Raw genomic sequence first — 21,460 nt, forward strand, 5'->3', positions numbered from 1 at the left:
ATATCAAATCATCAATGATAGTGCTATAGGCCTTCATTTATTTTTATTTTTTCACATAGAGTTGTCGGAAAGATCTGGTGCAAAGAGAGATTTTGCAGAGCAAATTGCTTCTTGTAATAGAGAGCTAAATTGCAATCATTTGGAGTATTAACAAAAACAATTAAGATAGATGTCCTTTAAGGCTCCTGCATGGTGATTGGTGCCCAATCTGTTCGACTGTCTTTTTTTTGTTGTTGCGGTAGTCAGTGTTGAAGTATTATAGACTATCTGATGTGCTTACGTTGTGTAGTTTTGTAAGGTGGTTTAGAGGCAAGGCCTGGTTCACATGGTCGCTTGCCAGGCAACCCATGAGGTCTCAGTCAAGTACGTTTCTGCAAGCGTGCAGAAAATCTGACAGCTTTCGCCGGCAAACTGCGTTTTTCACTCCCGCAAGGGACACAGGTGCGGTAGTTAATGACCTTGGAATCAACCTGTTGCTTCCTGGGTCAGCCAAAGACGTGAAAAATAGGTAGTGTTTGCGTACACGACAGGAGACTGTACCAGCACTGCCCATCCACTTCAGTGCTTAACCTTGCTGGCAGTATGTTGTTTTTTTTTTTTGTTTTTTTTTTTGTCTAAAAGCGGTACAATTTTTTTTTTCACACTTTTAGACCCCAACACTGGGGGTAAGATCATGTTGCTAGAGAGCGTGCAGCAGCCCCTGCACTTGCCTCCCTGGGATCCAGCACTGCAGTCCTCTCTCCGTCCTTCAGGTGGCGCTGTAACCCTATAGTGAGATTGCAGACTGTCGTCATGACAGAGGACTATCTCCCTAGAGGGGTCCAGTGCCTCCGAGGACCTGAAGGTGAATGGATGCCGGGCGGAGGGGAGTTAAAACGCCTGCTGCGCACTATACTCTGCACAAGCCTCACGGCGGCTACTCAGACAGGCTCGGGGTTACCGCTCCTGGCGCCTTTTCTTCCACTCCAAGCCTGACTCGGGTTTACAGATAGGGAGGTTAAACGACGATCGATGTGGCCGTCATTAAATGTCTGGGGAGCATCTGTGAACCAGGCTTTATTTAGCTTAAAGGGTAGGAGGATAACGAACGTTTAGCCCAGGCTGGTAGTTCATATTTTAATATAGTAAAATGCAGATTTTTCTAGCTGGGGTGTTTAGGGCTTAAAGGGTAATCGATAGTAACATTTTTATTTGTTTCTATAGCAATACTTTATAAGAGTGTGATGTTTAATTTCTTAGGTAAAGCAGCAGCAGACCCCAATTCTGCAGCATGGGCAGCTTATTATGCTCACTATTACCAGCAGCAAGCACCCCAGCCTCCTGCAGCTCCATCTGCTGGACCAAGTACAACCCAAACTAACGGACAAGGTAGCAACTCAGTTAATATTTAAAAGGAAAACCCTTTTCACTCGTGGAGACCAACGGGATACAGTATGGGCGGCAATCCTGAGACTCTGCATCCACTTCACTGTTTGTGGTTTGGGTGTTTACAACTTTGAAAAAATTCACTTACATATATTTTGATTTGGGCATTGACAATCAACACATTTTAAGTGGCATGTGGATTGTTTGCACACCATACATGCTTTGCATGCACATGTGATGAGCCTTTAAAATGATTGCCATTTTCTTATGTACACTTTTTTTTTTTTTTTTTTTGCACGGGTGTTGAATTGCAAATTATTCATGGTTTTTTTTGTTTTACTTTTAATATCTAGTTGACCCTCAGGTCGCACCACAAGCTGCACAAGTGGACTACACAAAAGCCTGGGAGGAATATTACAAAAAGATGGGTATGTATCACATGAGAACGCTTCTAGTTTTCCACAGTCATCATGAAAACTGTGCACAAATAGCGAAATGAGGTGACCTTTTGTCTCTTTCTAACGGAAATGGTGGCTACTTCTAGTCATATGAAGTAGCCACAGGTTGAAAAGGGACAAGGTTGATATAGGGACATTAAATCATGAAGGTAGAATTAGTGATGAGGATTGTTGGCTAAATAATTAACCCTAGACTTCAGCCTGAGGATTATGAAAGCGATTTTTTTTTTTCCTTTCAGAATCTGCTGGCAGAAGTCTAGTGTTCATGATATAGCCAACAGTACTGAAAAGCAGCTGCTTTGTTTTGCAGACATTATTAAGGGCTTAGAGCAATGTTTAATTTTACATTTTCTTCATTTTAATAGGCCAGCAAGCACCACCTCAAGACTATTCAAAAGCGTGGGAAGAATATTACAAAAAACAAGGCAAGTTTATATAAATTTGTATTTCCAAGAAATTTTAGCTGACGGTGTGCAGCATAAAAGTTCCTGTAACTAAGCGGGAACACTAGTCAAAATTTTTTGGATTGTCGGGGCAAGTGTTTTACTATGATTGCCATCTATGGGGAAATTTCCCGTCGTGGTCCTGCCTTTGTTTGCCCTGGGCCGGATGGAGGGGAGTTTGAAAAACTTAGTTGTCAGAACAGTATTTGTGTAAAACTGCTCTTGCGGTGTACTCTCCAGTCCTGTATGCCCCGTAAAACAATTAGACTGCTGTCACCCAGAACAAATTGTCTGACATACTGTATCTAAATAAATACTCTGCAACTTGCTGCTTATGGAGGGTTGGGTGTTTTCTCTGCTGAGTGTTGTATTACCTGGCAGCAAGAGATTTCCTCCTCCATAGAACAGTACATGCTGCTTCTCTCCATAGTCCAGAATGTGCTGCTGGACCGTGCCAAGTATGCATGCAAAGTTTTTTTCCACTTAGCAGACAGAAGTTGTGGATGACATTGTTTTAACGTTTGTGCATAGACTGAAGGAATTCTGTAATGATAGGTATCTAGAGGCTGCCACCTGCATTCCATCCTTAAAGGCAACTCTGCACCTATTTAGGAAAATAAATGAACATCCCCGCAAGGGAGGTTCATAATAGGAAAGGGGGCTCATTGTCATTACTTTTGTGGTGCTGCTCCCTATCTCCTCATCGAAATGGGATGCTCCATTTTCTGCAGGTAGACCTTCCGAATGCCAGTAGATGTACTCGCATCAAAGGACTACCATCTCCTGGCATTCTTTGCGGCAGTAGGGGGTGCATGACACTATTGCAGGAGCTTGAATCTGCAACACCTACAGTTCTCCCTGGGAAAGATGAGAATCCCATACAGATAAGACTAGCTACTATCATTTAAAAAGGATCTCCAGTGAAAAATAAAATAAAACTTCATTTTTACAAAAATTATGTATAAATGATTCAGTGTTTTCCCATTGTAAAATCTTTCCTCTTATTTACATTCTAACATTTACCAACATGGTGACACTTTTACTGCTGGCAGGTGATGTCAGTGGAAGGAGATGCTGATTGCTTTTTGGCAGTTGGACCCAGCTGTAAACAGCTGTTTCCCACAATGCAATGGGGTTCCGAGACAGGAAACTGTCAGGACCCTGGTCCTGACATCCCACTGTGGGAGGGGTTTCACTACAAAATCAGCCATACAGAGCCACCTGATCTGTTTGTGAAAAGGAAAAGATTTCTCATGGGAATGGGGGTATCAGCTACTGATTGGGATGAAGTTTAGTTCTTGGCCACGGTTTCTCTTTAAAGCGGATCCGAGATGAAAAACTAAATATAACAAGTGACTTGTCTATATATCTTATTCAAACCGCTTCAACAGTATATTAATATTTTTTCCTGTGATACAATGGGAGCAGACATGTTTTCTGCTTGTCACTATTACACAATTACACACACAGGCAAGCTTATCTGTATCTAGGCATGCTAATCTGCATATTCTGTGAAAACTCCACTCTTATCTCCTCCATTACACAGGCAACTGATCTGTATCTGCACTGCAGCTCTCAGATTGTGAAAACTGCCTCTGAAATCTATAACTAGTAACACCTTTTTCACCTGCCCAGACTGAAATCCCACAATCCCTTGCAAGCGCCAAGGCACTCTGGAGAAGCTGTGGTTGTTTAGTTTATAGGAAATTGGGGTATTAAAACAAAACAAGTATTTGGCTTGAGGAATGCCCTATAAACTCTATGTAAGGAACACAATTATGCAAGGAGTAAAAGTTCATCTCGGATCCACTTTAACCTCCCTGGCGATAAGCCCGACCTACGCTTGGGCTAGCCGCTGGAGAGGATCACATGGCCCCGGAGGATCTATTGAAATTTTGATTTAAATGCTTAAGCTAGCACTTCGCTAGCTAACCATGCCTCCCAGGTCCCTCCGCTCTCCCCCCGTTCGCTGCCGTAATACGTACCCCCCCAGGATCCCGCGATGGCGCAGCCTCCCAATCAGCTCCAGGCTTCGCTACGGGGAGGATCGGGACTGCGCATTACGTCATTTCCGATCGTCGCCATAGCGACGACTAAAGCTAAATAGTGAAGCTGCGGCTCTCGCGGGATCGCAGACGGGTGAATATTGCTGGCGGCGATCGGGGGAATTAGAGCGGTGGCTAGGGACTTGGGGGACATAATTAGCATAAATTTTATTTTTTAAAAATCTTCCCACGGGTGCAGCCTCTGAAACTGCATACTGCCAGGGAGGTTAAAGAGTAACTGTTAGCCCCAAAATGAAATTTAAATCTCTATTGCAATGTTTTATTTAGTATTTCAGTGAGCCAAAAAGCCAATGCAGAACTTAAAAATCTAAATTTTTTTTACTATGTAGCCTTTTGCCCAAGCTCCGGACGCAAAGTCGCATATCAGATACTGATGAGCATGCAGAGCATGCCTATGTCTGCCCGACCCCCCCCCCCCTCTCCCCCCCAGGACCAGGTGCCGATATATTCTCACATCAAACAGCTGACCGCTCTGACACGGAGAGAGAGCGGGAGCACTTCCAGCGCCGCCACCGCAGAGCAGCCGCCGCCGAGTCACATGTGAGAGAATCACATGTGAGAGAGATGCACGGCGGCGGCTGCTCTGCGGTGGCGGCGCTGGAAGTGCTCCCGCTCTCTCTCCGTGTCAGAGCGGTCAGCTGTTTGATGTGAGAATATATCGGCACCTGGTCCTGGGGGGGAGACGGGGGTCGGGCAGACATAGGCATGCTCTGCATGCTCATCAGTATCTGATATGCGGCTTTGCGTCCGGAGCTTGGGGCAAAAGGCTACATAGTAAAAAAATTAGATTGATTTTTAAGTTCTGCATTGGCTTTTTGGCTCCCTTAAATACTAAATAAAACATTGCAATAGAGATTTAAATTTCATTTTGGGGGCTAACAGTTACTCTTTAAGTAGTGCTGATCACCTGTAATGTCCCACTCTGATGAACCTACATTATAGGGAGGTTTATTTTATGTACAGTATTTTCCTATTTTGGTGATCTTTTAAGAATGCCAGTTTCCTGGTTGTATCCCCATAAGTGGGGTTGTTTGCACCGCAGAAAGCATACAGCCAGTCTTATTTACCTGGTCTGCTTACTTATTCTAGGTTGGGGAAATAGTTGTTCTTTAGTAATGAAGAGTACTTCTATGCAATCTATAATCCTGCTGTTCTTTTTTTTTTTTTTTTCTTTTGCTTTTTTGGGATTTAGTATTTATTGGCACTAAGAAATCCATTCCAATAGGTGTCTTGTTTTACAGTCAGCCAATACGCTAGGCTGCTTCAGAAACCACTTTTGAAAAACATGAATTTTCATTATTTTAGGCCAAGTGGTTCCAGCTGCAGGCGCTGCTCCACCTGCTGGACAGCCAGATTACAGCGCAGCCTGGGCAGAGTACTACAGACAGCAAGCAGCGTATTACGCACAACAAACCACAAGTCCACAGACAATGCCACAGCATCCCCCTGCACCTCAGGTAAGATCGTAAAACTATTTGTGCATTTTCACGTTTCAAGTCTCTTCTATTTGCCCTTGATTAAAAAAAAAAAAATAAAAACACTTTAAATTGAAATAAAAATTCCTGTGTAAAATGTGGTTTCTATGTGATCACAACATTTTCCCCTTTCAGGGCTAATGAAACCATACAGGAAGCAGCCAACAGTTAACCAATTTCTCCATAGGGTCTCTCCTGAGTTGGCTGCCTTTTTATAAAGGAATGTTTCATTTAACTTTTTGTATGTCTTATGTATTTCCTCTGCACAGGGCCAGTAATGCGAAGTGGACAGTACAGTATTTGCTTCATTGTGTTGGGGAAAACCTTTGTTAAATGTTTGGATGCAGACGTCTTGATGAAGATCTTAATTTTTGTTTTTGTTTTTCTTTCTTTTATTTTTTTTCGGTTTAAACATGTTTTGAAAAATGTACATAAACTATCACTACTGACTTGATAGGAGGCTCTATTTCTGTGTAGAAATGACAAAATGGTTTGTTTTTAGTATACTAGTGTAGATGTACACATTCCAGCAAATGTATTTGCAACTACTATGTGGTCAATGCTTTTGTGATACAAATGTACTTTTTCAATGTATACTTTATCACTTTTAAAAAGAAAATGCCTGTTTTGTGCTTTACAATAAATAATATGAAACCTCCTGTGTCGGTAAGTTGGATATGTGAGTATTTAAATGAAACTTGCTCTTTCCTCTGTTAATGGTTTAAAACAAACTACTTGGCAAAGTATTTTATAACATGACTTTTCTTTTAAGCTTCTCTTTTTCCAAGAGAAATGTATCTTAGGCTCTGGTAGGTTTGGAATTCTTTACTGTATAAGCCATAGGAAGCTGTTTGTTCCATGCATGTATATAAGCCTATAGCAGACAACTGGTTCTGCATTACAGGGCTGCTGATGTCACTTGCACTCTACCATTTTTATTTTTCATAAATTGATCAATATTTCTCAGCTGTTTGTGTGCTGTTTTTATTTTCTTTTTGGTTCAGTATGGCGTAAAAACAGGAACGTATGTGGGAATTTATATTTTATACTGTGCTAGATTAGCCTTTAAACTAAAGTAAACCTGAGGAGAAAATATTTAAACTTGCCTAGATCTATTGGCTCTTTAGACCCATCAGGCTTTTTAGTGTGTCTGACCTCCACTCAGTCTTGCTGCTGCTCAGAAGTCCGGTTGGATCTCCAGTGCGCATGCGCTGTCCATCCATGCGCCCTCCGTGTATCATCTCGTGGCTGTGTAGCAACAGTCACTAGGAGGATCTTTGGCATGAGCAGTCCTGTTTCTTAAAGGACACCAGAGCCCAAGCCACAATATAAGACATGGTATGCTGTCAGGAGGGTGTGAGCCCTCACTTGCCCTCCCTTTTTTGCAACCTATGCGCCTCCATTCCCCCTGTTCTAGACCCCGTTAGCGTCTCCCAACCCCGGCGTCCACTATGGAAATACTGTGCTGCACATGCGCAGTATTTGCTTCCTCCCCCTGTGCCCGTGGCTACGTCATTGCTAGACACGCCCACCTAGCGATTATGTGGGCATGGGGGGGAGACGGAAGGAAATACTGCGCATGAGCGTTGCAGTATTTCCATAGTGGACCCTGGGGTGTGTGTGTGTGTGTGTGTGTGTGTGTGTGTGTGTGTGTGTGTGTGTGTGTGTGTGTGTGTGTGTGTGTGTGTGTGTGTGTGTGTGTGTGTGTGTGTGTGTGTGTGTGTGTGTGTGTGTTTGGGCTCTGGTATCCTTTAAGTGTGCATGATCTGGACACTGCACATCTGTGCTGGAGCATGATACATGGGAACAAGTGAAGTGGACTGAGCATGTTCCGTGCTCAGACTAGTCCACTAGTTTCATAGCTGCAAGGCAGAGGGGGAGTCTGGATGCAATGAGCAGTTTGAAAAGCCTATAGGTTTAGCTAATTATTTTTTTTTAAATTTTCAACTCTGGTACACTTTATACCTGATAAAACAAAGCTGGCTGCTTTTAGAATTCTTTATTATGAGTGTACACCTCATGAAAGGCAATATCTTGTTTTGGTAGGTCACCCTGCCTCATGTGACCATAATCTGGTCTTGGAATTGGAGGGGTTTATATTGCATGGGAGAGCAGATATTTGGGATGGAAGATTTTTAAGAAAGCAGCTGGCTAACTGTAAATAAGATTTTCTAGTGGTCTTCACTATTACTTAGCATTTTTTTGAAGTTTGTGTGTTTCCTTCAATGTTATGTATACATTTTATTAGTTTTCCAAGGAAATATTGATTTTATACCCCAAGTAAAGATTTTGCAGCAATTTGCATCCTTCAGGTTAAGTTCCCAGTGTATTATACTATAGTGTAAGCATGTTACTTATGCTTGCCTCCATGGTGGTGCTTGCTGGGTTTCCTGTCCCGAGATCAGCAGTTTGGGCCCTCTGCCATTCCTAATGCTCTTCTTTGTTTTGTTCAGTAATGATGGTAGGTGGTGAAGTAGTAACCATAACATGGGACTGCAAGGATTGTTTGAGAATAGTTTAGGGGGCTGAAAACAACTGAATTCAAGAGGATCTGCAGCAAGTGCTAACATGTTGATTCTATGCCCCCCCCCCCCCCTCGTTTACCTAACACTCCTGTGATATGAGGTGTGCTATATTTCTTCTGCAGAGTAGAATCGTTAGTTTTAAATGGTGTTGAAAATAATGAACATCTGTCAGGGTTTAATACCCCCTTTGTTTACTTTTATTTGAGGCATGGGGAACTACTATCAGGTTTTAAAACTAACAATCCCAGAGTCTGTCGTTTATTATCCTGGCTCCAACTGACATGAGGGCAGGAAGTGATATCTTACTAGTCCTGTCTCAGGCAAATTTGTCAGGCCAAGGAAGAAAGTTTCTACTTAAAATATCTTGAGGGGAACGCAGAAAATGGCAGTAGACTTGCTTTAATTCTGGTCCTGCAGATATATCTTAAAGGACTTCCGATGAAAGAAATATTAAACAGATTTTTCTTACCTGGGGCTTCCTGCAGCCGATAGCAGCAGGCTAAGTCCCTCGCCACAGCCCCGGTCCTCAACGTTGTCCCACTGGCTGCCGGTGAAGATCACAGCCTGGCCGGCTCTTCTGCGCCTGCATTCGTGCCTGCGTGGCCACGTCATCTGGTGCCTACTGTGCCTACACATGCAAGATTACTCACGGGCCCGAATGCAGGCACAGAAGAGCCAACCTGCCGGCAGGTTCGCGATCTTTACCGGCGTCCAGCAGGACAATGCAGAGGACTGGGAAGGTGGCGAGGTCTGAGCCTGCTGGAAGAAGCCCCCAGGTGAGTAAAATCTGTTTTTCGCATCGGAAGTCTTTTTAGCCACTTGTAAAGATCTGCTTATTAGAAAAGAATAGGACACCCAGTCTTCCAAGTGAACCATGTTGAAAGTATTACTAGTGGCGTTTTTAACATTGCAGCCAGGCATCTAGAAGTTTTTTAAAGCTTTTCTGCAATAGCAGCTTCCATATTCCGCATGTCAGGTGTACTTTGTAACAGCCAGCTACTTTAATAGCTATTTTTAGGTTATAGGCTATATGTATTTGTTAACCCCCTTGCCTGCTTTATATTCCCCTAGGGAAACGAGTGTAACCTATTTAAACCGCCTTAATTTGAGAAACAGATTAATGAAAAATCGTTAAGTTGGTTTTCAAGAGAAATGGGAATTTTAGTTTTGTGGACCCCAAACCATTAGAGTATCAGTTCTACTGTGTAGATGAATCCCCTCAGAACATTGCCTGCTGGTGAAATCTGTTTCAACTGTACAGCCGTATGCAGTGCTGCTATTGGGAGATTGTTTTAAATCAGTCCAATATAAAATAAATTCGTACAGCTCTTCTCCAACAATCCAGGTACCTAGAGGTATTTACAGATGCAGTGGCTACAGCCCCTTTTGGAAACCCTGATACCCTGTGCTCAGCATTGCCTCGGCTATATTTGATAGTACATGATTTATTTTAATATACTAAATATTGTATCAGCAGAGAAGGAGAAAAGCGCTGGCACTGCTGTCATTCACTTTTTATTTATTCCAATATAAATGTCATGCTAAAACATGCGTACAAACATTGCAACAAGGTGAGGACACATACCCAAAGGTGGACGCAGTTGTGGAGCGGTGGGTGCTGAGGGAAAGGAGCCTGACGGCCGTTTCGTGCTATGCGCTTCTGCGGAGGCTGCACATTGTTATTGCAGCCTCCGTAGAAGCGCATAGCGCGAAACAGCCGTCAGGCTCCTTTCCCTCAGCACCCACCGCTCCACAACTGCGTCCACCTTTGGGTATGTGTCCTCACCTTGTTGCAATGTTTGTACGTATGTTTTAGCATGACATTTATATTGGAATAAATAAAAAGTGAATGACAGCAGTGCCGGCGCTTTTCTCCTTCTATGCTGATATAGACATACTACTGCCTGAGCACGCTGGGGATTCACCTATCCATACCTATATTGTGTGTGACGGAGCCACTCCCTCCCCCTTGACAAGAGTGTATAGACTGCAGTGCCAGCGCTTCCATACTTTCATCTTGTATTGCACCTGAACTAAATATTGTATGCAATAAAAGGAGAAGCAGGCTAGGACACAGCTTTAATAATTGCAGATCCATTGCAGTTTTCACAACCAAATGGGGGGCTCTGAAAAATGAATTGAATGGTCCCTGTGCACTGGCACTTGGTTTGTTTGGACCGCTGTTGGTACAGTGTTGCAGAGTTTATAGATTCATACAGGAATAATTCTGCACAAGTAAATAAAAGTTGATCGAAATTGATCATATGAGAACCTTTGTAGTGTTGCATTTTAAATTTTGCTTGTCAGTTCCTGAAATGTTAAAGCTAATTGTCCTCTTGAAAACGGGTGAACTTGCCTAGCACACTTGCTGCTTTAAAAAGCACCCCCCCCCCTTTTTTTTTTGTACTCAATTTTTTTTCCCGAAACCCACGTAGCTGTCGCACTGTCCCACCTTGGTAACCGATCTCATAAATTCTGGCTACAAGGCTTTGTCAGGAGAGTTAAAGCGGATCCGAGATGAAAAACTAAATATAACAAGTGACTTGTCTATATATCTTATCTAAAGTTTAGATAGTTTACACAGCAAATCTATCTTCAAACCGCTTTCCTGTGATACAATGGGAGCAGACAGGTTTACTGCTTGTCACTATTACACAATTACACACACAGGTAAGCTTATCTGTATCTAGGCATGCTAATCTGCATATTCTGTGAAAACTCCACTCTTATCTCCTCCATTACACAGGCAACTGATCTGTATCTGCACTGCAGCTCTGATTGTGAAACCTCTGCCTCTGAGGGCCCTTTTCCACTAGCGGCGTTTGCGATGCTGAATCGCAAAAACGCAAACCGCTAGCGATTTTACAATCGCTACGGTTTGCTTTTTAACATGGGAATCGCGGTAGGTCATTTCCACTACCGCAATTCGTTTTTGCGGGGAACGCGAACGCGCGGCGGAGCGATAATTGCCGCGATTTTGCTATGCAGTGCATAGCATAGCAAAATCGCGGCCGCAAACGTCGGGGGAATCGCCGGTTTTGCGATTCAGCAATCGCTAGCGTTCAGCGTGAACGCTAGCGATTGCAGGTGGAAAAGGGCCCTGAAATCTATAGCTAGTAACACCTTTTTCACCTGCCCAGACTGAAATCCCACAATCCCTTGCAAGCGCCAAGGCACTCTGGAGAAGCTGTGGGTGTGGCTTGTTTAGTTTATAGGGAATTAGAGTATTAAAACAAAACCAGTATTTGGCTTGAGGAATGCCCTATAAACTATATGTAAGGAACACAATTATGCAATAAGTAAAAGTTCATCTCGGATCCACTTTAAAAATGACCGCTGCAATATGGCTGTCCTAACAGAAGGTGGATCTGAGGATATTCCACACGGTTCGGCCGCCAGCATATCGCCATCTGCATTTCCCCACTTTATAACTGTGTGGCCTTCCAATGCGGTTGTCCAGAAATGCCACTACAGGGTCTTGCAAGGTGGTAATTTGACGCAACTGTTAATATCAGCTGGCCACATATTGGGGGGGGGGGGGGTTCGCCTTTTAGGCCTCTGTGGGGGTCAATTGAGCACATTCATTTAAAAGCTGCATGTGTGTGTTAGGTAAGCTTGTAGCTATTTATGTGTGCACGTTATTTGCAATGTAATTATACTTTAGAGGACCAAAAGCTCTAAAGTTTAGATACATGGGTTGTACTTTTAACATCAGTGGTTTGTATTGTGGCCAAGTGAGGGTGTGTAGAAGTTTTTCATTCTGTATGTTAATCGTTCTTAAAAGCAATTCAAACTCCATAGAAATTTAAGATCAGGGCTGTTGCTGACTAGGTCAGCATTGCCTGGCATTTCTTACTGTTAACATCCAATTTTTGAAGTGGAGCGCGCAGCATCCTTCCGCCTGTCTAAATTGTTCAGAACAGACTGTGTTGCCTCTTCTAGTCCTGGGTGGACTTTGCTCCGGGTAGACAGATGCTCCTGTATCAACTAATATTAGTCTGAGAGAAGTAGAACCTGCTGGAATTGGCAGTCCTAGCTCTAAACTAATGGACAGGAAACTGAGTAGGGCAGTGCTATGGAAATGCTGGGTTGTGCTGTAAAGCACAAGTATTATCAGAATCCTCTGATAATCTCTGTAACCTTTATAGTATGACATGTGATAAAGAAATGTCTCCCATATAGCCAGTTTATAAAAAGAAGAAAAAAATACCAAAATTATTTTTGAAAGCTAGAAAACTGAGAAGTTTAATGAGATGCTAATTCCAGCTTGCATGCAAATTGTAAGCTGCTTAGAAGTGGTCTAGCCTAAATCAGCAGGAAGGGCATTTTGTTGGTCCATTCCAAGCTGCATACAAGCTTAAATTATTAGGATTTCAATGCCCGACTCAGTTAACTGCTGTACCACAGTTCTCCCCAGTTCCTGATAATTGACACCACATGCTAACCTTTCTGCAGTGCACATGCCTTGCTGCAGAACCTACGGACCATTGTGCCTGCAAACTTTCATGCAAGGGAGTAAGGTCTTCCAACTAAAGCCAATAAGGATCTCTTACCTTTAGGTCCTGAAAAGGCAGATACAGTTGCAAATACTCAGTGCGCACCAGCACTTCCAAACAGTACAGCACATCTGGAGAGATAAACTGTGAGTGGCAACTTACATCTCAGCCGTAGTCAGCTGTGAAACTGGAAGTCCTACACCGTAACTAACTTTCCACCCCACTGGAATTGGCTGAGCAACCTCATTTGGCTCACCTTGATCCCAATGACCTAATGTGTGCCTGCCGCATGAGAATTTCTGTGGCCTGCCATGAAATTGTTTGTGCAAACCTTAAAGTGTACCAGAGCTGTTCTAAATAAAATGTTTATACATACCTGGGGCATGGATCGCTCCCATGCCGCCGTCCTCAACCTTCTTGCAGCTCCGATACCGGGTCCCCGCCCTTCCGTCAGTCGGGGCCAGTCTGACGTAAGTGAAGTGCGCTGTTTGCGTATCTCTCCAGCAGCCGCTGGAGAGAGACGTAGAGGACGTATTTTTCCTGCATAGACTGTCCCGACTGACAGAAGTGCGGGGACCCGGTATCGGAGCTGTGAGAAGTCCCCCAGGTATGTATAAATTGTTTTTGTTTATAACAGCTCTGGTTTCCTTACATTTTAATATTTTGATCTGGTTAAATTGGGGATAACGGTTTATTGACAATGTTTAGCTTTTTTAAATTTGTATCTTTACTAGTGATGTTTAGTAAAGTTGGAACATCCTACCATTCTGTGTGTTGTACAAACCATGGTGCCAGTGTACATGGATAATAGACATTGTTTCTGCTTTCTGGCCTAGAGCCTTCTCTCGGTTTATGAACTTTGAAACCGGGGGCTTTCTTTTAATTTAAATTCTGGCAACAGCTAGGCCAGAAAGCAGAATTGAGCATGATGATGTTCTTTGCATCAAGTGTTATTGTTTAGAATTTACGATTTCAATGTCCGTATGACCAAATCAAATGCCTACTCTGCATAACATGCCCGTTCACTATTGCTTCTGTTCTATTAGATCCCAGTCATACAGTCTTTTGCCCATTGAAGTAAAGCTTTGGTCCAGTATAGAAATAGATCTTTAATTGAGGAGAACTGTGCATCATCCTAAATACATGCACTGTAAGTACATCAAATGATCAAATGTTCCACAATGATCTTGCTGTGCAGTGCTGTGTATTACCCAGTTTTATTAATGTGGATTTTTCAACTTTTATTATGTTGGGTTTTTTTAGGTAAGTATTTTACAGTTGTGTAGTGTTAGCAGCAGGACATTGTCTTACCGTTTGTGTAGCTTTATTTAAAAAGTGCAAAGGTGAACATTGATGATGCAGTACAATAGGTGACTTACTGTGATCCTGTTAGGTCGATGCTTTGTTTTTGTTTTATTTGCTTCTCTGCTAAAGTTTGATCTTATACATTTTAAGATTTGTAATGTCATTTCAACTAGTATCTGATGGCATTTCTTTGATTTTTATTACATGCCTGGTGTCTTTTTGTTTCTCCACTTCTTACCTAAATTGGAAATAGACTGGAGTAAAGATGAATCATTGTGCAGTTTTGCATGACGTTTTTTCCTTGATACACTGAGACTGATCTATTGCAGTAAAATTCAGATGACATTTATGACCATTGAAATTGGAGGCTGTCAATCTAATTCCAGGTCTTAAAAAAAAAATATCTAAATAGCTGGAAAGAGCGAAATAATTAATCCTCAATGCCTTGCCAGATCCTACCACCTTAGGTTATGCTGCAAACTTCCTCAGGTAAGCACAACCTAAGGAAAAAAACGTAATATGCATTATATCAATGATGTTGTCCCATTTGAGGTTTGTGCTTGTTTATGCTAAAAATCTGCACCGTATCAAATGTCATTGGACTGCATATTGATGACTTAATAATTTTTTTAATAGGGAGGTTTCTGTTTGTTTTCCTTGAGTAAATTATTTTCGTATTCCTTTATGCAGAAATTTTTGCTTTTCGTTTTCTGAACCATTTTTGAATTTGTGGAAAAAAACTTAGGAATATGTCTATCTCTGCTAGGCTTTGTCCATTAAATTTAATTCACCTTGCCATGGCAGATCTATTCTCATGTTCGGATTTCTTATTGAATTGACTGTATACCAGCGAGGAACGTATTATCTTGTTCTGTTCTGTTTTTTGTTTATTTTTTTTAAGATCACATACATTCTCCAGTAAATGTACTGATTCTCTCATGAAAAGTCCTGCATTCTTTGTACAATTTTTTTTATGAGACTTTAAAAAAAGCTGCCTTCATTTTCACACACAGTGCTGAAGATGCTGCAAATGATAGCTCATAAAATCAGGTCCTGAGATAGTTCCCAATCCCTAAGGAGGATTCCTTTTCTGTGTATGCCATTGGTGAGCCGATGAGCATGGACGTAGAAGGGCTCATGTAGAAGGTAACACTGTAATGATGCATAATAGTGCAGATTGTCTTTACATCACTATTGATGCGTATTTTGAACTTCTATTTTACCCTCTAAATTGCTGTTATGCAGTAGTGTTCTTATGCCAATGATGTACCTAGGCTGATAGAACTATCAGAATGAGCCTGATTTTATTTGAGGAATGTTATTTTTGCAGTGTGCTTTTAGGGTTGTATTTTACCGTTCTAGTGAACACAACTTGCTCGATATTGCAAAGTAGAACAAGTTTTGATTTCCCTTTGTTTTTGTTCCTTCCCCATTACCCAACCACACACGCACACTTTTTTATATGTGAATACTGAGTAGCGCATGCCTTTATTTTAGCCCAAAGATTTAAAACTGATCTTTGGGCAAGAACTAAAATCCTTTAGCAGTCTGTTCTCTGTAAAGCTGAATCCTGATGACTAAGGAAGATGGATCCAGCGACGTTTCTTTGAGCCATCTTCCTGATGGCGGGTGTGCTCGACAAGCGCAAATGAAACCAAGCGATAGTGGTACTCTGCACTGGAGTCGTCAGATCTTAATGATCCGATCCACTGTGGCGGTCGTTATCACTGCATGAGGCTAAAGGTTGCTCGCATGATCGTGCTCCTGTACCCACATCGCTAGATCGTGGAAATGACCGCTCGTCACTCAAAAAAATCGCCAGTCATTAGGAAATTTGTCCAAAAAATTGCGAAGTGGGTACGAGCCTAACAGTTGCCAGAATTTGTAATCCAGCTGCAAGAGACTTGAAAGCTTTTCTCTGTTTTACTGCCTGCCTGTCTGAAGTGACTCAGGCTTTCAACTTGTGATTCTGATCATTGAAGGAGCTGAGGGAAATGCAAATTGAGAAGTGAAAGGATACAGCCATTTTTGGGGGGAGTTATTTGCCTATAGATTATGGCCTCATTTCAGTCTCATTTCAGTAGTTTGATTTGCAGCTCTTCCAGCGATTCAAATATGTGAGCTGGCAGCATGAGTCACTCTACATGTAGATTAGATGGGCAGGAAAGCTTACTCACAGCTTTCGTGTTGCTGGATTACAAACTCCAGCACATGTATACTTTGTGTACAAGAATACCATCTGCTAAAGCATTGGTTTTTGCCCATAGTTCAGTTTTAGAATGCTTTAAATTTAGCTTTGGAACACCATAACACTCCACCTGATGGTTTGAGTGGTAGTTTTGAGGGTCCCTTTACTGTTCCAGCTAACAAATCTCATATTGCAAGAGGACGCTCACCAAACTTGGTGACTGCCTGTGATCTGTTGTCTCCATGGAGATAACTCCTCTTTACTGCACGGCAGTAAGAACCCTTTAAGCAATACTGAAATAGACCTGAATATTTTGATAGACCTGAAGCTACACAGAGGTGGTCTTCAATGAAACTCATTAAAACAAGTTTTATCGGTCATCTGTTCACTGTTAATGTGCTAGCTTTAAGTTTACCTAGTTAAAAAAAACAAAAATTCTCTAAACCAAATGACAAATCACTGCATTCTCTTTAATCTAAAGAAATGGAAACCTCTATTAAATGAAATTATACCATAGTCAGGGTTGATGGAAATGACAGCTTTTATGATTTTATAACTTTTAGTGCTCCACTAACTTTTATTGTAAAATATTCATCTTCAAAGTACTTTGACTGGTTTCACATTCTGATTCAGGATCTGTGCATATTTTTTTTTCTATTTTCCAACTTTCTGTTGGATTGCTTCAGGTGTAAGCAGAGCTCACATCTGTATCGATCGTTGGGTTGATTCACCAGTTTAGTTTATCCACATGTATAAAATATCCTATTGGTTTATATAGTTATGAATAAGGGCTTTAATTTCTATTCAGTGCTTTATTATACCCAGTGTAGCCATTATGGTACTGTAGGACTTATAGGGTTTGTTTTATTTAGTGTTACTCTGGGCAGGTTTGTTTTTTATGGTTGCTAATGATTTTACTAACCACTCTATGATGTGCACTTCTCTTTTCTTTACTTCTTAAGTAGATATAATTCCAGATGCATAGATCCTTAGCCACTCCCCTGCTTACTGTCAGCATTAAATGTACAATTGTAGTTCACAACTATTTTTTTTTTTCTAAGCTAAATTTATAGACATGACTACTCTAGGATCTGTTGTAGACCTTGAGATTTTATTTGTAGAGGTTAAGGAAAGCACAAAGGAGGACCCTGCTCACAGAGCTTTATTGGTTTATTTGAAGCAATACATATTTAAGGTACTCATACACTGTACAATAGTTGTGATGACTTTTTATTTTAACACCCTCTGGATAACTTAATTTGTTTTTGTAAGGGTTTGTTTACACATTGTGTAGCATAATGCTGAGCTAACCACTTTCCTACTGAGGTTGTTTTCAGTTCAGTGCAGCTCTGATTACTTTTGCAATAACATCATTAATTATCACAACTAAGTGATCTATATTTTTTTTCAGGACAATTTGGGGTTTGTGATTATGTTTTTAACAATTACCTTGTTTTCTATGCACTTTAAAAGGGAATAAGTGAACAAATACAATGTATCCACTTTCATACATTACTGTAGTTTTAATGTAAACAGTTCTATTGTGCAGTAAACCCACACATTTTTTTCTCTCCTGTTTCAACAGTTTATTTTTTATCATGGATTAGGAATACATTCTATACCCTACTTGTTGCATCTGTCTTCTCATGCAGTGTTTATTTTACACTTGTTTACTAACTAGTTCTGCCATTGAATTCCCTCTGGGGAGGAAAGGGGTTTGTTGTCATTCCTTTTCAACTCTAGCCTTTTTATCAGCTCAGATAGTTAGCTAGGATTTTGTAGAGTGCAATAATTTTTATTTTCATGTCCTCTGGCAGGAAGGGGATAATATGCGCATAATGCACTGTGCACATAAACCTGCTCCTTGTTAAATTGGAACATGCGAGTTTTCACGCACTGCACAACATATTAGAATACCACAGTACATTACAATGCAAATATGTGAATGTGTCTATTTAATTGTGGCAATGCATCACATTATGAAAGCTTGTTCATCCATCCAATCACATCATGGTTGATATAAAAAAGGTGTATTATCTGCTTAATCACTTTGTACTGCATCCATGAGAACAAGGCTAGCTGTAACATCATCAATTTTTAATTTAATTCTTGCTGGAATCTAACTTTTCAAGGTGAACTTAGGAAAGTATTGATGGGCAATAGTTTTCTTGATCTGTTGCCAATTGTACAGTGTATGACTGCCTTACCTTTGGTTTGACCATAAAAGTACTTGATGAGCAGTTACTGGCCTAGTTAAGTCCTGATCCCCAGGAAAACTCTGATAATATGCCCCAATATTTAATGTTTAGTATAAAGCATACTTTTTTCCTAAACATAAATCTTAATTGTGATTCCTCTTAACTTTTTTAAATATGTTGTAGTTTTAGAATGTGCTTACATTTCAAGAATGAAGCTTTTTTTGCTGGCTTTCTGATGTATTATAAAAGTAATTTCTCTAGTTTAGAGTATTACGTTCTAAAAAAATCTTTACTTGAATGCATTTCTCAATCTTTTCCTACTTTGAGCAGCTATATACTTTCTATCTTATTATGGTATGTAGCTTTTTGTTTCCTGATATCGTAAGTTACTAACCCTGTAATATATTTAGTTTTATTTTTTTTACCTTTTTGCTGTGACTTGCTAACGTTTTAATAGTTGAAATCTCAGTTCTGTGGGTATTTTAATGTTGACAATTTGCTGTCACATACCTGTCATACAAATGAATGCATTCCTATCCTTCGTGAAATGTTAGCCACGGGCGATAGTAGCTGTGCCGCAGAAGATCCGTCCCCTGTATCTTGTCTAGAGCCAGTATCCTAGTCAGCATTCATAAGGATTGAGGTAAATCTAATTCTTTATACGTGATATACGCAGATTTTCTCACATGTGCCTGTTGATGTGTTGGGATACCACAATTAGTTTTAAAGAGAGAATGTTGCTTGGGCATTAGATAGTGGGAAAGCCACAGCCAAAACTTTTACTTATCTTTCAGTTGTGTGTGTGCCATCATTTTTCTGTGTCTTTTTGGGGAAAGCCTCACTATTTGTATACATTCTCATTGTCAAAAAGAGAAGGAAATGGAGGGAGAGGCAGAAATGAGTATTTGTATAGTGGGGAAGGGTTAAAACATCAGGGATTTTTTTTTCATTTGAATCCAGCTCCCCATTGGACACATTTTCTTACTTCCTGGTTTTGTCACCAAGAACAGTAAGAAAAATGTCGGCAGTGAGAACAGACAGTAACCGTAAAAGCCCAGCCAAGGTTTTAACCCTTCCCCAGCCTATCCAAAACAGTGAAAGTTTTGGCTGGAGTTCAACTTTCAAAACCACCTGAACCCTGGTAGCAAAATTGACGGCAGCCTTTGCCCCTCCTCAGACTTGGCTGTTTGTCGAGATGGAAAGTGACATGGTGTTTGTAGCCTGAGAGGCACTTTTGTCAAATTTGACATTTTATTTTTGCCTGGAATTATATACGTTCCATCGACCATCTCTGCTTGTCTCCTGTAGGCAGCAGAGGCAGTGCTTCTGCTCAGTTGAGAAATATGGTTTGCACATTCCAGTACAAGCCATTGCTGTAGAGCAGGGCTGTCCAACTCCAGTCCTTGAAGGCCTCATCCACGCCAGTGTTTAAGATGGACTGAAATGGTAAACATATTCTACTTGATGAACCACAACTTCCTCCTGATTTTGTCCCAATTATTAATTTGAGCTGTTTCAAAAAGTGTGAGGACATCACCTCTCGAGGACTGGAGTTGGGAAAACACTGCATAGAGACCTCTGCTTGTCTGGCAGAACCACCTCACCCAACACCACTGCTCAGAAGATGTGCTGCTGCTGCCTACGGGTCTATATTAAGAATGGATTACATTCAAGTTCCCCATTATATCGCAGGAAATACCTCCATTAGTTTTTGTGTAGGGGGTCACACCCTGCCAGGGTTCAGGTGTGGTTTATAGGCAAAAGATTGTAAAAAGCATTTTCTGTACGTAGGGCCATACTATGTTCTTTCTGAAGTATTTTCTGCACTTAGGTCTGTGATTTCTTTCCAACTGTTGTTGTTTTTATAACCTTCAGGGGTTCTTCCTCCTGGTTGTTCCGTAAACTGCCCCCAAACAACCATTGTATGTTTGTTAAAAACTCCCCTCAGGCTAGGTTCACACCACCAGGGTTCTCAACGTGGATGGTCACATCAGATCCCATGTACGATCTGCTTGTGACTGTCCTATTCATTCTTCCATGTTGTAATGTCATAGATAGTGTGGCAGGACTGTCTCATTGCCTGGGAAATTGTACGGAACTTTTTGAGTTTCGTCACCTGCAATGGACAGAACAGGTTATATAATTAACATGTGACCTATTAACGTGTCCTTTCTCCATTGTGGTCTGTTTTTGGACATGGAACATTTCCCCTCTGGGGTGAACCTAGCCTTACTGATTTGTGACTGGTGGACTATTTGCCTGTTGGTAGGGATGTTCTGCTAATAATCGACAAACAGGAACTTATTCTCGTAATGTTAGATATTTGTCATACTTAAGTAGGTATCATTTAGCTTTCAGCCTGTTTATTTTTGGAAGAACTGTACAATTGTACATGTAGTTCTGATGACACTTGTGTGTTTAGCAGTGTGTAAGGAGATATAAACCAAAACGCAATGTGCAGTACCATTAGTAACCAACCAGAATACATCACGTGGTGGCCAGAATTCAGCAAGTTTCATTTTGAATGGTTGGTATACACTTCAGAGTGTAGGCCTCCTGTTAATGATTTATCATGATGTAGTACACCAAAGTTGGTGTCCCTCTATAATATCTTTTACATCATGCATCTACGTGAAGAGTGGAGCTCCTTTGCGGAGCAGTGGATTGTAGTAAACTTTAGCTCAAAACAGGCTATTTACATTTTGTGGCCTTTTTAGATTTCAGATAGCTGAAAGTTTGCCACAATGGTTAATTAACATTTCAAGTAGTCTTTTTTTGCACACACTACACAACCTGACAAGTGTAATATGGAATATCTCTGAACTGTATTGTTTGCAACTGCCTATGCATGACTCGTGTGAACAATGACTGTATTATACATTGTACATAATAAACTTCAATAAACCAATAAACTCTGCTGATGTGTCTGTTCTTGTTTTGT

The 21,460-nt window shown here is 41.1% G+C and overlaps 1 protein-coding gene and 1 long non-coding RNA gene across 4 annotated transcripts in view; both read left to right on the forward strand.

Annotated features, from left to right (window-relative positions):
• The window catches only part of FUBP1 (far upstream element binding protein 1), a 40,666-nt gene extending 33,893 nt beyond the window's left edge, over nucleotides 1-6,773 (forward strand). For 2 of the 3 annotated variants that reach the window (XM_068239171.1, XM_068239172.1), the window contains 5 exons: nucleotides 1,240-1,368; nucleotides 1,719-1,793; nucleotides 2,189-2,248; nucleotides 5,638-5,789; nucleotides 6,077-6,773. In XM_068239171.1, the coding sequence (XP_068095272.1) occupies nucleotides 1,240-1,368; nucleotides 1,719-1,793; nucleotides 2,189-2,248; nucleotides 5,638-5,789; nucleotides 6,077-6,085 (425 nt within the window). In that variant the 3' untranslated portion in view covers nucleotides 6,086-6,773. The remainder of the gene's footprint in view (nucleotides 1-1,239; nucleotides 1,369-1,718; nucleotides 1,794-2,188; nucleotides 2,249-5,637; nucleotides 5,790-6,076) is intronic. The other variant, XM_068239173.1, reaches the window with a different exon arrangement.
• Nucleotides 6,774-10,181: 3,408 nt separating this feature from the next.
• Nucleotides 10,182-21,431, forward strand: LOC137520792 (uncharacterized). Its single transcript, XR_011021939.1, has 2 exons — nucleotides 10,182-13,978; nucleotides 15,147-21,431. It is a non-coding gene; the product is annotated as an uncharacterized lncRNA (long non-coding RNA).
• The last annotated feature ends 29 nt before the right edge of the window (nucleotides 21,432-21,460 follow it).

This window comes from Hyperolius riggenbachi, chromosome 6, assembly GCF_040937935.1.
Source record: "Hyperolius riggenbachi isolate aHypRig1 chromosome 6, aHypRig1.pri, whole genome shotgun sequence".
In the NCBI taxonomy this organism is placed as follows: Eukaryota; Metazoa; Chordata; class Amphibia; order Anura; family Hyperoliidae; genus Hyperolius; species Hyperolius riggenbachi.